Here is a 16,523-nt window from a genome sequence, read left to right on the forward strand (position 1 = left end):
GCATATGTAAGCTGTGTGGAGTACATCAGGGCATAATAAGGTGGTATAATAATGGGGTAAATAAATAATAATCCACAGACGTGAGGCCAGTGTCGCACTGATAATTGGTGCCCGATCTTATCCGCTTTTAGAACGCTCTGCACATTTTGCATTGCCATATTCTTAGAGCCAGAACTTTTTTATTTTTTCACCACCGAAGCTGTGTGAGGGCTTATGTGTTGCAGGACAATCTGTAGTTTTCATTGGTACCATTTTGTGGTACATGCGATTTTTTGATCACTTTTTATTTAATTTTTTGGCAATCAACGTTACAAAAAAAAATCAATTCTGAGGTTTTTTATTCTTTTTTTTTTTCGGCGTTCACCGTGCGCTATAAAGGACATATTTACTTTATTCTCCGGGTCAATACCATTACGGAGATACCATATGTATAGTTTTTTTTGTGTTTTACAGAGTTTGCACACAAAAAAAACAACACTTTGGTTTCAAATAATTTATTTTTTGTGGCGCCATATTCTGAGAGCTATAACTTTGACGAAAAAATAAAAAAGTTGCAGGAGGGCTTGTTTATTGCAGGATGGGCTAGTTTTTAATGGTATAATTTTGGGGTACATGCAACATTTTGATCACTTTTTTTATTCCGTTTTGGAAGGGGTAGTGACCAAAAAACAGCCATTCTGAAATCATTCTTTCGGTTATTTTTTTTGGTGTTCACCGTGAGGGTAAAATAGCGTGATATTTTTATACTTCGGGTCATTACGGACACTGTGATACCAAATGTTTACTTTTTTTTATGTATTCCATTTTTTCCTATAATAAAACTTATGAGAAAAAAGGCTGTTATTGTTTTTCTTAACTTGAAACGTTTATTTTTTGACAAACTTTTTTTTTTTTAACGTCCCACTATGGGACTTGAAGGCATGAAGCACTGATTGCTATTCCAATACACTGCACTACCTACATAGTGCAGTGTATTAGAGCTGTCAGCTATTCAATGACAGCAAGCCTATTAGGCGTGGCCTAATAGGCTTCCGTACTAGGAGGCCATTGTTAGGCCTCAGATTGCCATTAGCAACCATTGGGTGCAACCTAACCACCTAGATGCAGCGATCGCTGCATTTAAGGGGTTAATCGGCCGGATCGGAGGCTAGCTCCGTTCCAGGCCGTTATAGCGAGAGGTCAGCTGTAATATACAGCCAACACGCTCCATCATGTACAGTTACAAGAGAAGGCGCTAACACACTAGCGCCCATCAGGTAACTGTACATGATTTTGCGGATAAGTGGGCACACTGTTACATGTCCGATCTCCTCACTTTCCCACTGAGGAGATCAGACGCTGTAACAATGTTTATAGCCAGTTTTGTTGTCAAGATGTGATTGGTCAGTCACAGCGATCGCCAGCAGGAGACCGCTGTGATTGGTCCCCTGCTGTCTTACTGTGCCGATCAACTGTCAAACGGTTGATGGCACAGTTCTGTCACCTTGTCCCTTGACAGTGTGACAGTTTAGATCCATGATGTGCCAGTGCGATAAAGCATTACAATGAATGACATACCACTACGTCCTGGTGCATCAAGGGGTTAAAACAGTAAAAATGAATAATGTGCTTTAACTTTGTATTGTGTTAGGCTTTGCAGCATAGTGTGGCTATAGAATAAGGGAGGAGGGACCAGTAGTACAGACTGCAAGGTCTATGGTGTCTTATAAAGTGAAAACAACTGATCTGGAGTGTGTACACAGCTTTTAGCATCCTGAAGGATTGTAAGATGGCGCACCTTGAGTGGTCATTCAACAGTAAAAGCAGCGAGAAAAATAAACTTTACAATGTGCAGTAAAAGAACACAAATACTATATGATAAGCAATTTTTTCAGTTTTACTTTCATTTTATGTGACCTGCGACAATGCAGCTAAACAGACTGAATTTCAAAGTTTATTAACTTGCGCCATCTAGTGGTGCTAATATTTAAAGGGTCTTTCTTCACCAAATCAAAAATCAATAAAGATTTCAGAAAACACGTCAAACACTTAGACAACTTTGTGTCATGTATTTCTGACAATAGAACATGGTTTATTAAATTATTTAATAATTCTTCATTAAAATGAAACTCATTCTCTAACAAATTCAATACAAAAAAAAAATAAGGGACATCCTAATTTCCAGTCTACAACGTAATAATGTGCCCCTTAGGGTAGGTTCACACGCTTACTAAAAAACGTCTGAAAACAGCTCCTGATTTTCAGACGTTTTTTAATTAACTCGCATTTTTCACTGCATATTTGGAGCGGTTTTCTATAGAGTCAATGAAGAAGTGACATGCACTTTTTCACAGTCCTTTTTTTTTTTATACACGGCCGGTTTTCAATACAGCCACATAAAACACCGTCCCGTCGGAACAGAACACCGTTTTTCACATTGAAATAAATGTGCAGATGCTTGGAGGCGTTCTGCTTCCGACTTTTCGGCCGTTTACAGCCCGAAAATAAGCCGTGCGAACATACAGTTTACGATAACAGTAAAGTACTAAGAAAATGTTGCGGTGCAGGTCCAGTGCAGAATGTAGTCTCTAGTTTCCAAGACTAAAATAGGGATTACCAGAATAGAGGTACCTACAAAAATATATCCTTGTATTCATGTTGTGTTAATTTCAATGAAGCCGAATAATAATAATAATAAATCGTATCCTTTATTATGTCATATGGAAAGATTTATGACCACTCCCCACTTGTTCAACAGTGGCCTGGTTTCAAGCGGATTTACAATTGAGCCACTTTTTTTTAAAGTGGTTGTCCCTGTATTAAATGTTATTGCAATCTGTTATGTAATCTATCTTGCGAGATATTGCCTTTACTTTATTATAATAGCGCCTCCTTGTGTACAATCTGTACAGTAAAGTGCACATCCTACTTAGCTGAACATGCTAAGTTCCACTCTCCAATTGCCACCAGCCAAAAGAAAATGCCTTCTCTGCTTGTCAGTGAAGAAGTAGAGAAGAAGCTTTTATTCATAAACCCAGCTTGAAGTGTGGATGGAGATTCACACAGTAAAGCCTTATTCACACAAACGTGTTTTACGTCCGTAATACGCGCGTCGCACAGGCCTATGTTAGTCAATGGAGCCGTTCAGACAGTCCGTGATTTTCAGGCAGCGTATGTCCGCTGCGTAAAAAACTCACAAAATGTCCTATACTTGGTCGTTTCTCGCGCATCACGCACCCATTGAAGTCAATGGGTGCGTGAAAACCACGCATGCCGCACGGAAGCACTTCCGTGCGAACTGCGTGCTTCGCGCAACAGCTGTCAAACTCTGAATGTGATTCGCACTACAGTTGTAAAAATAAATGAATGAAAACATAAAAGCACCTCCTGCTTTTATGTTTGTAAACATAAAAACAGAGTGTCATAAGCATGGCATATGCGTGAAAATCACGCAGCCACGCAGGACATACTGATGACACACGCAACTGCAACGCACAAAAAACGTAGCATTTTTGCGCGCGCAAAACGCACACGTTCGTGTGAATAAGGCCTAAGGCTATGTTCACACGCTTAACGAAAACCGCTCCGTATTTTCATCTGTATTTTAAGGAGAAAACAGCTCCTGATTTTTAGCCGTTTTTTAAGCAACTTGCGTTTTTTACACCCGTTTTTGGAGCTGTTTTTCTATTGAATCAATGAAAAACAGATCCAAAAACAGCTCAAGAAGTGACATGCACTTTTTTACGATGAGTTTTCTTACGTGGCCGGTTTTGAAAACGGCCACGTAAAAAACACCCCGTGGGAACATAACGCAGTTTTTCAAATTGAAATCAATGGGCAGATGTTTGGAGGCATTCAGCCCTCACAATTTTAGCCGTTTTTCGGGGGGTTTACGGCCGAAAACAGGTCTTGGGAACATACCCTAAGAAACACACAGGAGAACTAGCAGCTTGCTTATATGGAGAGAGCTTCCATACAGCATTGCATACATAAAGCATTGAGCTCTCCCCTCTCCATGTGTAAGCTGCAGGCTCTCCCTCTTCTTGAATTATATAGCGCTGGGATCTCCCTCTCAAAAGACATGTAATGGGGGCATTTGTTAATCTCCTCCTAGAGAGGAGGCAGAAGCAGTGAAAAAGAAAGATCTGCCTATACAAAAGTCTAGGACAACCCCTTTAAAAAGGTAGACCAGTCGCGTGTGTGTGCAGATTCATGATGATAACATTCCTTTACAAAAATTAGCTCATTCTCTGAAAAAAGGTTGTAGATAACATTAAAAAATCTATGCCATAGGTAGCATACAATCAGTATAATTATTATTATTCTTTTTTTTTTTTAAAGCTTAGCTTCAACTAAAAGTAAACATTAACTTTGAGTCTATAAAGAATGTCGAGTAGTATTTTTCCCAGCTTCTCCACACATCCTAAACCTAGAGTACAGGACTTACATATCATCATTGTATTTAGATAGTAAGAAATCATGATCCACTGTATATACTTCTGTTGCTCTGTCTTAGACTTTATACTCCTGCAGAACTTCCTCCAACAGCAGCTTGGTAGATTCCGATTACTGAAGAAATTGTCCCCATCAGACCAACCAACCATGTGGGAGAGCATCCCCCCCATAGAAAACCAGGGGGCATCCAATGAATAGCATTAACTAGATCAGAGAGAGAGCTGATAACACACAAAAGTTCTGATCTCATCTGGAACTTAACTTCTCCTCGGCTCTTTGGAGGATCATCCCTGCAAAATAAAAGTACTGTCAAAACAATGCAACCCATATTTCCTAGTGGGACCTAATTCCCTGTAGGTCTCTCCCTCTGATCATATAAAGCAAGTGCTGCCACCATATTCCCCCCAAAAGCCCTTCTACCCAATGTGAGTGACAATGCTGGATCTACACAAGAGCATGAAGATCCAGCGTTGTCGCCCACCAACTGTGTCCTCTGTTGGTAAGATGCAGCCCAAACACATTCAGGCCACTGCTTAGGAAACACATCAGCTAAACGAATTCCAGTAAAAACAATGTGAATATACCATATTTTTCGGACTATAAGACGCAGTTTTTAGCAAGAATAAATCTTGCTAAAAAGTCCCTGGGCCTTCTAGTCCGCAGCCAAGGGACCCCCTGACCGCTTTATTACTTAACCCCTTCCCGACCCATTACGTGCTTAGCCCGCTCGATACACTGCAGGTGTCAGCTGTGTTTTACAGCTGACACACTGCTCTAACGGCCAGGAACAGCAATTTCACTGTAGAAATTTCAGAGAGATAAATAAGAATCTTCTGCGAATGCGTGAGCGGCTCTCCACTCCATTTCTATGGAGCTGCCGAACAAATAAGCCGGACACAGAACCCGGAAGTCCAAACTTCTCATGTAATGCTCTGGGTGACTTTCGGTCCCCTGTTCTTGTTATCGCCTGACCCCACATGTAGCCGCTTTCCTGTGGATAAGGGATACATGTGTTTTATAGCAAACCCCTTTAACTAATAAAATGCCGCGGTCAATAGCAACTGCAGCAATTATAGTTTTTTTTTTAATGAAGGACCTCTGGGACCCGCACCCATCTCTGGAACGGGGCCGCCAAAACCCTGTTCTAGCTTTGTGTGCTCTCCCGGCCACTTGGTTACATGTGGAGTTACTGAAATAGCGTCCCGCAAATAATAAGCCCTCACACCGCTCGATGAAAAAAAAAATATGGCTCTCAGAATAAGGTGAAACAGGAAAAAAAATTAGCTAAAAAATAATTTTGTTCTATTTTCTGTTGTCTAAAACCTGGGTGCGCCTTATAGTCAGCTGCGATTTATAGTCTGAAAAATACGGTGTTTTCTTTTGCCATGGACAACTTTACAAAACTGCATAGGACAACATCCAAAAAAGCAGAACAATGGTCTAAATCGGCCTTTAAATGGCCAAATTAAGGCCTTATTCACACAAGTGGATTTCACGTCCGAGTTACACGCGCTTAAAACAGCGGACGGCACACGGCCCTATGCAATTCAAGGGCCATTGAGACATTGTGTTTTTTACGCAGCGTGCGTTAACTGCGTGAAACTCACTGCATGTCCTACATTTATGCGCAAAAAAAAAGTCAATGGGTGCGTGATTCACGCAACAGTTGCTAAAGAAATGAAGTGATGCCACATGGGTTCGGATGCTGCTTATGCCCTTTCCCTATGGCAGAAACATGCTGGGCTTCTATTTATGGCGGAGTGAAGGGAGACCAGATAGCTCATAAGCTGAGGCAGTTATGTGTATGGCATGCTCTAGTATTAAAGGGGTTGTCCATTCTCAAAAAATTGATGGCCTACCCTCAGGATAGGCAATGAATAGCTGATGGGTCAGGGTTCGACTCTCAGGACCCCCGCCAATTAGCTGTTTTGAAGGGTGTGCAGCGCTTGTAGGAGCGCTGCTTCCCCTTCATTTCTACTTTCTCACGGTGAATAGTCGACACATGTAGCGACGATTCACAGGTAATGCAGCCTTTTCTCCCATTCCCCGACCGATCAGCTATTGATGGCCTATCCTGAGGATAGGCCATACATTTTTAGGGCCTGGACAACACCTTTAACGATAAAGTTACCACACTGTATAGAACAGCTTGCAGTCGCACTTACTCTGAAAGTTTTCCTTTGCTTCTTCTTAGCTTTATTAACGCTCTTAATGACCTATGGATGAAGAGACATAAACAAACATTATAATGTCAGCTGGTTGTCTGCATCCGGTGTGTCGTCAGAGGTTAAACATTTGACAGCCCCATTTTTCAATATTTACAGTAAGAAAAATTCATTTGGAGTGGACGATTGAGCCCGTATAAAATGTTATATTGGTCTTTTCTCATTTTTGACCAGGACAATTGGATGTTCTCCAGAGTTTCCACATTTGCATAATAACCATTATAGTAAAGGTCCACTTCTGGTCTACAATATACATACATTTCACATTATCTACATAAAAAGATACGCAACTGTAAATACTTTATTTCTTTAATACTTTATTTGGAGCCAATTTGGAGTTACATGGCTTCTACTTACTATAAAAGCACTGCATTTTCAAAACAGCCGCGTAAATAAACGCTCCGTCGGAACAGAATGCCGTTTTTCCCATTGAAATCAATGGGCAGATGTTTGGAGGCGTTCGGTTTCCGATTTTTCTGCCGTTTTCGGCCCAAAAAACTGCAGAAAATAAGCCGTGTGAACATACACTAAGGCTGCCCAATACACATTATATTTATGAATAAGTGGATCCACTGAAAGCCTACTGTGTATGGGGGTGGAAGTCAAGGGAAACAAAGATCAGGCATGTGAGATGAGCTACGGTCAGAAGTGTTCGACAGTGGCTCGTCTCCCTCTACCCACTAAAACAATCATGCATGTTTGGCTGAACATGGGAAGGTTGGGAGAACATAGTTGTTGTCTGAACAGGTGTTAAGCTTACTTATTAAACGGTTAGGTCACATGTCTGTTAGTATAGTAATAAACTCCTGTTTCCAAGTACAACCTAAACAAAATTAAAAAGTAGCTCAATATTTGTTTATTGGGAGAAAAAAAAAAAAAAAAGGCATGCACTGCATTACAACAGGTGTTTTACCTGTAAAATGCCCATGCGGATTGGATGGATCTTCCAGCCAATCACACGCGCCAGAGATCCAAAACTTTTAGGGCATTGTATATTTAATGTGGTTTCAAGTTACAATGGCCCATGAAATACCATTGTATGTTGAAAATATTGTAACCAGAGGCCATTGTAACTTCAGGGACCACTGTATTTGTATCCTTCTTGCAACACTCGAAGGCCGGATTTACACGAGCGTGTGCGTTTTGCGCGCGCAAAAAAAGCGGTGTTTTGCACGCGCAAAGGGCACTCAACAGCTCCGTGCGTCAGCAGCGTATGATGCGTGGCTGCGTGATTTTCGCGCAGCCACCATTATGACACTCTGTTTTTATTTTTGTAAACAGAAAAGAACGTGGTGCTTTTCTGTTTTCATTCATACTTTTTACTGCTGTTGCGCGAATCACGCGCGTCACACGGAAGTGCTTCCGTGTGCTGCGCGTGATTTTCACGCACCCATTGACTTCAATATGTGCATGATGCGCGAACAACGCACAAATATCGGACATGAGAGTTTTACGCAGCGGACACACACAGCGTGAAACTCATGCACAGTCTGCACGGCCCCATAGACTAACATAGGTCCGTGCGAGGTGCGTGAAAATCACGCGCGTTGGACGGACCTATATCACGTTCGTCTAAATAAGCCCTTAGACATGGTCGTATTTTCAATATTGTTTTTATATCCCCTTCTCCTTCGGATGGGTACAGGATATTTATAGGCTGAAATCTATCACGCTGTTAAAAACGGTTACACATTGATCCTCCTTAATGTTTTGGCGTCATTTACGGCTTTATCAGGGGACAGGGATCATAGACCAGTAAAGATCACATTGTGGAGATCCAGTAGGTAGGGATTCTTACAGGTAATGGTTCCTGGAAAGAAAATATGCAAAATAGGTATTTTTCTTCAATATTTTTTGCACTTAACCGCTTCCCGACCGCCCACTGTATATTCACGTCGGCACATGCTGGGCTCTGTGCAGTGCCGACGTGAATTCACGGTGGGTGTTAAAAGCGCGATCCGGGTGTCTCAGAGTAGTGCCGACACCCGGATCGCACTGTTATCACCTGCCTCTGGTCCCGGAGATATGATCGGGACCTGATTAGTTCAGGTCCCGGTCATGTGATCGCAGGGAAAGTGTGTTGTAGCAACGAACTGGAAAGTTTGTTGCTATAACAAACTGGAAAGTTTGTTGCTACAACAAACTTTCCCGGGTACCGATTGCGGGTGCTGCAGTCGGTTATATGGCAGAACCGGGGGCCATATAACAGCCCCCGGGTCTGCCATGCACAGCAGCCTATGAGAACCAGCCGGAGGCCGGTCCTCATAAGCTTCTTGTCAGTGTGACTCTCAGCGTCACACTGACAGTTTATAATACGTTACACTACCTAGGTAGTGTAACGTATTATAGCAGCGATCAGTGCTGCCAGTCTTCAAGTAAAACAAGTAAAAAATAAAGTAATAAAAAAGTTTTATAAAAGTGTAAAAACAAGTTATAAAAGTTACAAAAAATGCTTTTTTTTCCTATAATAAGGCTTTTATTATAGGAAAAAAATGAAAATTTTAAAAAAAGTACACATATTTGGTATCACCGCGTTCATAACGACCCAAACGATAAAACTATAATATTATTTTTCCCGCACGGTGAACACCGCAAAAAAAATAATTAAAAAACAATGTCAGAATCACTATTTCTTGGTCATCAACCCTCCCAAAATATCATAGCATGTCGTGGTGCGAGGGGTTATATATGGAGCGGGCTCACGCGCTGCGCCCGCTCCATATTCTGCAGGTGTCCGCTGTGTATTACAGCTGACACCCGGGACTAACGGATAAGAACAGCGATCGCGCTGTTACAGGAGCCTGTAAAATGAAATTATACTGCAATACATTAGTACTGCCGTGTATTGTACCAGCGACCTAATGATCGCTCGTTCCAGTCCCCTAAAGGGACTTTTGGGAGGTTTCCACTGTTTTGGTACCTCAGGGGATTTGCATATGCGACATGACACCCGAAAACCATTCCAGCTAAATTTGAGCTCCAAAAGCCAAATATTGTTCCTTCCCTCCTGAGTCCTGCCGTGGGTCCAAACAGCAGTTTATTACCACATATGGTGTATTTCTGTAATCAGGATAAAATGCTTTACAAATTTTGGGGTGATTTTTCTACTTTATTCATTGTAAAAATTAAACATTTCTATGTTTTTTCAGAAAAAAGTAGATTTTCATTTTCACTGCCTAATTCCACTAAATTCAGCAAAAAAACTGTGGGGTCAAAATGCTAACTATACCCCTAGAACAATTCCTTGAGGGGTGTAGTCTTCAAAATGGGGTCAGTTTTGGGGGGATTCCACTGTTTTGCTTACTCCAGGGCGTTGCAAACGCAACATGGCACTGAAAAACAATCCAGCAAAATCTGCGCTTCAAAATCCAAATGGCGCTCCCTCCCTTCTGAGCTCTGCGGTGGGTCCAAACAGCAGCTTAGTACCACATATGGGGTATTGGCGTAATTGGGAGAAGTAGCTTTACAAGTTTTGGCGTGCTTTTTAATCTTTATTCCTTGCAAATATTTTTTTTTTTAATATTTCAGAAAAAAAGTAGATTTTCACTTTCACAGACAAACTCCAATAAATATAGCAAAAGACCTGTGGGGTCAAGATGCTAACTGTACCCCTAGATAAATTCCTTGAGGTGTGTAGTTTCCAAAACCATCTCACTTTTGGGGGATTTTCACTATTTTGGCACCACAAGACCTCTTCAAACCTGACATGGTGCCTAAAATATATTCTAAAAAAAGGAGGCCCCAAAATCCACTAGGTGTTCCTTTGCTTCGGAGGCCGTTTTTTTTCAGTCCATTATCACACTAGGGTCACATGTGGGATATTTCTAAAAACGGCAGAATCCGAGCAATGAATATTGAGTTGCGTTTCTCGGGTAAAACCTTCTGTGTTACAGAAAAAAATGTATTACAAATGAATTTTAGCAAAAAAAATAACATTTGTAAATTTCACCTGTACTTTGCTTTAATTCCTGTGAAGCGCCTAAAGGGTTAAGAAACTTTCTGAATGCCGTTTTGAATACTTTGAGGGGTGCAGTTTTTCATATGGGGTGATTTATGGGGTCTATCTTGTACATAAGGCCCTCAAAGCCACTTCAGAACTGAACTAGTCCCTGTAAAAATAGCCTTTTGAAATTTTCTTGAAAATGTGAGAAATTCCTGCTAAAGTTCTAAGCCTTGTAACGTCCTAGAAAAATAAAATAATGTTCAAAAAACAATGCAAATATAAAGTAGACATATGGAATATGTAAAATAGTAAATTTAAAGAGGTATCAATCTACCCAGATCTATCGGCAGCTACTATGTTACGTAGAAAGGAATACTTACCTATGACCAAACTCCTGAGAGAAAAACGTATCCTGTACAAATGGGGATTTCCGGTCAAGCTAATAATTTCAAGGAATGGATCTCAACATGTGTGTTTCTCTCCGGCGGAAGCAAGAAATCTTCTTCACACCCGGGGTCTCCTTTCTACCCCACCTAACAGTCCGATTCATAATCAAGGCACAAGACCAGAAATGATGACTCCTCTCTTGTCTGAAAAGGTTACTCGTTCTAAGCGCAGAGCTGAGGATTGAAACTGTCCATGTCTACTTCACTTTCAGATGGCTGAGCTTCACATAAGTGTGTAACTTTCTGCTTTGTTCGCTTTGTGGCCCTTTGTCAGAGGGTAAAGAAGTTCCACGGACTTTTGCCTCCGTTGTTTTTTCCCTGAAAGAGGGATATTGGTTCTACTGTTCATGAGTTATATACTGTTGTGTGTTGAGAATAAGATTGATTACTTCCTGATTCTTTTGCAGTACCATTGATGGGAATCAAGTTTCTGTCCTTAAATGTCCATGGTTTGAATTCTCCATTTAAAAGGTCGCTTCTTTGGAAAGAAGCAGTTAAATCGAGATGTGATGTTTTATGTATCCAAGAATCTCATTTGTGTGCTAAAGATACTTCTCTCCTTAAACATTCTAGATTTCCTCATGTTTTTTCCGCTTCCATTGATAAGAAGAAGGTGGGAGTATCCATTGCTGTTAAAAACACAGTTGCGTTTAAACATGTGAAAAATGTCATTGATCCAAAGGGTAGATACGTGATCCTGATTTGTGAACTTAATGCCATTACTTTCACTATTGTATCGATGTATGCTCCTAATTCTAGACAACATTCCTTTATCAGAAAAGTGATTAAAAAAGCTAAAGCTATCCAACAAGGGGGGATGGTCTTCTGTGGAGACTTTAATATAGTTACGCATGCTTGTTTGGATAGATCTGTAGCCTCTGCTAGAGGGTCTCGTGATATAGGGGATATTTTATTAGAAGAAAACCTCCATGATGTTTGGAGATACCAGCATGCTTCAGAGAGAGACTATTCCTTCTTTTCCTCTCCTCATCAGATTTATTCAAGGATAGACATGTTTTTGGTGGATAGAGGTATGCTTTTAAATTCTATATCTTCGGAAATTGGAACTATAACTTGGTCTGACCATGCCCCTATTGAGCTAGTAATTTCTGACAAATATGACTTACCCCCTAGATCCCCTTGGAGACTTGGAACTCACCTTTTGAAGTCCCCAAAGGTTCAAACGTACATTGAAAAGGGCTTATCTGAGTTTTTTGACATTAATGCTCCCTCTGCTTCTTCTCCGGAATTATTATGGTGTACCCACAAAGCCTTTGTGAGAGGTTTATTTATACAAGTAGCGTCTAAGGCCAAAAAAGAAAGAACCCGAGAAATAGATCTCTTACATAAAATCCAACAATATGAGGGTTTAATGAAACAAAGTCCTTTACCAGGGTATATTGATATATTGAAAAATTTACGAAATAAGTTGAAATCCTTGAATTTGGGCTATTATGAAACTAATTTGAAACAAATGAAATGGAATTTCTACACTCAGGGCGATAGGCCTAGCAAATTATTGGCGAATAGAGTAAAAAAGAAATCCGCTAAAGCTAAAATTTCTCACCTCAAAGCGAAAGATGGCGTTGATACTTATGATCCTCAAAAAATAGCAGATGCGTTCGCAGACTACTATAGTGATTTATATAATTTGAAGGAAGATCCTTCTCTTCCACAAGTAACTTTAGAAAAGGCTCGGGAATTTTTGTCAGCCCTGAACTTACCAAAACTATCTGATCAGCAATTGAACTGCCTAAACAACCCTATTTCAGAGCAGGAAGTCAGGAAACTTATTAGATCCTCGAAACAAAATAAGACCCCAGGCCCAGATGATCTTCCCAATGAGCATTATAAAACTTTTATTAACGTTCTGTCCCCGTACTTTATGGGTTTGGTAAATAATATAGCACGTAATGGCTCTCCTCCCGCGGAAATGTTGAAAGCCATAATTGTTACTATCCCTAAACCTGGTAAACCCCCTGATTCTCCGGCTAATTTTAGGCCGATTTCACGGTTAAATAATGATATAAAACTCTTTGCTAAATTACTGGCTTCGAGACTTAACAGGTGCCTAGCTTCTCTGATTGCTTCAGACCAGGTGGGCTTTATTACAGGCCGTCAGGCCAGAGACGGAACTAGGAGGAGTCTTGATCTAATTCAAATTGCGCATTCCCTGAGGGTCCCTGCGGTGCTGATTTCATTGGATGAGGAAAAAGCCTTTGACAGGGTTAATTGGCATTTTCTAGAAGCGGTCCTGGACAAATTTTGTTTTCAAGCCTTTATTAAGGATGCAATCCTTTCTTTATATACCTCCCCATCGGCCCAGATCTTTACGTCTGGTTTCTTTTCAAAACATATTCAAATCAGTAATGGCACTCGTCAAGGGTGTCCGTTGTCCCCCTTAATTTTTACCCTATGCATGGAACCATTTGCTGAACTTATACGTAGTTCCCCTGATATCCAGGGCCTTCAGGTCGGCCCTATTGAGCACAAAATCGGGTTGTATGCGGATGACGTCCTGTTATTTTGTAAATCGCCTCTAACAACGATTCCCTCAATTCTTAAAGTTATAGAATCTTATTCAGCAGTCTCCTTTTATAAATTGAATGTTGCTAAATCCTCCATGATGCCTATTCATATTTCCCCACAAATGAGAGCGTCTATCTCTAAATTTAAATTTACTTGGGCGGAATCGGGTCTGAAATATCTGGGGATTACGCTCACTCCCAACCCTTCTCAGGTAATCCCTACTAATTTTTCATCTCTTATTGAGGCTCTTAAACAGGATTGTATACACTTTGAAAATCTTCATCTTTCATGGTTCGTTAGAATTCAATTAGTTAAGATGTTTTTGCTCCCCAAATTTTTATATCTATGCAGAACTATTCCATATATCCTTCCAGGTTCTATTACAGCACCACTCCAATCCTTATTTCTTAATTTTATTTGGAATAAGAAGAGAGCTAGAGTAGCTAAGAATCTCCTTTATCGCAAAATAAAAAATGGAGGGATGGGTGTACCAAATGTTGTAGCCTATAACGTAGCGGCTATTGCAGACCAACTATATCCCTTTTCGAATGATACGACCCCCTTTCTGTGGGCTGTCTTAGAAGAGAATAGTCACCCTAACGTTTCATTTAAATCTACTCTTATAGCGACTTTATTAGGAGCTAAGATACCAAAATTTACTTTGACTTCTATGACCGACTCTTTACAGGTGTGGGTACGATATGTTTTCAAAAATAAGTGGGTTCATGTGTCGAAAGATTGTATTCCACTTTCTGTTCTTGAGTTCTTTATTCCTCATATTTCCATGTCTCCTTGGGTTGCCGCAGGTATAAAGGTTATTTCTGATTTTTATAACTCTGACACTTTTCAGACGTTTGAAGACTTACAGAAGGTTTATCAACTCTCCCATAACCTTTTTTACCAATATCTGCAAATCAGACATTGTATCCAATCCATGAAACTTCCCCAATCACCTATTAATCTCACTTCATTCCACAAATTCTTAAATAAAGGGCAAGCATATTCAAAGGGTTTACCAAAGTTTTATGATTTGATCCTTGCTCTGGATAATAAGGGTAAAACAAGTTACATGTTAAAATGGGAGAGGGAACTGGGTTCAGTTTTTCCTGAAGATACCTGGATTAAAGCTTCAAATTGGGCCGCAAAACACTCTAAATGTGTAAATCATACTGAATTAATGCGTAAAATTCACCTGCGGTGGTATTTAACACCTTCTAGACTAGCGCATATCATCACGGGTTCTTCTAAACTTTGTTGGAGAGGTTGTGGACAAATAGGATCCCCTTTACATATGTGGTGGTCGTGTCCATCAGTGTCTGGCCTTTGGGTTCGGGTATTTACACTTATTTCGGAATTCGTACAGGTTCCTGTGCCGTTATCCCCTGCCATAGCAATTTTGGATATTAATCTGGAGGAAATAGATCCGCTAGATAGATTACTTATCCACCATATTCTTATAGCCACTAGAATGGCCATCGCACAATCTTGGAAATCTCCGATTTCCCCCTCTATCCAGGAGGTCATTAGAAGAGTTAATAGCCAATGTTATCATGAAACTTATTTAGTTTCTGATTTAGTTCTTCATGGTCGGAATGTAAAGAGATGGAATTCTTGGACTCATTCAACATACTATATTTAATTATGATCTTAAATGGCTAATTTTAGATGTGTTTTACTTATATGGAGTGTCATTCTAATACGAACAGTATTGTGTGTCTGTTACTTATGTGTATTTTTGTTTGGTTGTAATGTATAAAAATCTTTCAATAAAAATTTAAGATTTAAAAAAAAAAAAAAAATGAATATGTAAAATAGTAACTATTTTGTGTGGCATTACTATCTGTTTTACAAGCAGATACATTTAAAATGAGAAAAAAACATAATTTTGGCAAATTTTCTCTACATTTTGGTGTTTTTCACAAATAAGCAATGAATTTATTGACCAAATTTTTCCACTAACAAAGTAAAATTTGTCACGAGAAAACAATTTCAGAATCGCTTGGATAGGCAAAAGCATTCCAGAGTTATTAACACATAAATTGACACGTCAGATTTGAGAAAATGGGGCTGGTCATGAAGGTAAAAATTAGCTCGGTCTTGAAAGGGTTAAGACTCTCTACCAGCTGGATCTCTGCAAGGAGAATAAGTACCATCAAAGGCATCTTATTCAGCCAACGAGAACCGTACTCTGCACGGTTTCAGGAGTTGTTGCATCTCATCAGTACAGTCTTTACATGGGAGTCTCTGGCTTGGCTAATAACTCAAGTCATGTTTCAAAGGTCAAACATTGACTTACAGAGCAGTTACCTACAGGTGGCACTAAAAAGACCGTTTTCTTCTTTCTGGAAAAGATGAAAATAAATAATGTTTTAAAGGCTATGGAAACCTTTGAGCACATTTTTTTTAATAAAACCTTTTGAATTATTTTTTTATTAAACAAAAATTAAACTTTGATCCATAGAAGCTGTATCTCGAAAAGTGAAACTATTCTTTTGTAATACAAAGTTGTTTTAAATTCTCTCTTATGATGTTTTCTCGTGACATATTGTACTTTGTAAGTGGAAAAATGTGGCAGATAAATTCAGTATGTTTTTGTGAACAACACCAAAAGTTTGTGAAAATTTCCAAAAAGTTAACATTTTTCTAAATTTAAATGTATCTGCTTGTAAGATACATAGGAATACCATACAAAATAGTTACTAGTTCACAATTTTCCATGTCTATATTATGTTGGCATCGTTTTTTGAACATCCTTTTATTTTTCTAGGGCGTTACAAGGCTTAAGTTTAGCAGCAATTTCTCACAATTTCAAGAAAATTTTCAAAACCTATTTTATTTTCGGGACCAGTTCAGTTTTGAAGTGGCTTTGAAAACCTTATATATTAAAAAAAATGTCACCCCATTTTAAAAACTGCACCCCTCAAAGTATTCAAAACAACATTTACA

At 39.7% G+C, this 16,523-nt stretch overlaps 1 protein-coding gene across 3 annotated transcripts in view; it reads right to left on the minus strand.

Annotated features, from left to right (window-relative positions):
* Positions 1-1,855: 1,855 nt before the first annotated feature.
* Positions 1,856-16,523, minus strand: part of PEX11G (peroxisomal biogenesis factor 11 gamma) — a 76,377-nt gene continuing 61,709 nt past the window's right edge. For 2 of the 3 annotated variants that reach the window (XM_075863995.1, XM_075864002.1), the window contains 2 exons: positions 6,600-6,650; positions 1,856-4,724 (listed from right to left, as the gene is read on the minus strand). In XM_075863995.1, coding sequence (XP_075720110.1) covers positions 4,499-4,724; positions 6,600-6,650 — 277 coding nt within the window. In that variant the 3' untranslated portion in view covers positions 1,856-4,498. Of the gene's footprint in view, positions 4,725-6,599; positions 6,651-15,873; positions 15,920-16,523 lie in introns of all 3 variants that reach the window. The other variant, XM_075864010.1, reaches the window with a different exon arrangement.

The sequence above is a fragment of the Rhinoderma darwinii genome, chromosome 1, assembly GCF_050947455.1.
Source record: "Rhinoderma darwinii isolate aRhiDar2 chromosome 1, aRhiDar2.hap1, whole genome shotgun sequence".
Taxonomy (NCBI): Eukaryota; Metazoa; Chordata; class Amphibia; order Anura; family Rhinodermatidae; genus Rhinoderma; species Rhinoderma darwinii.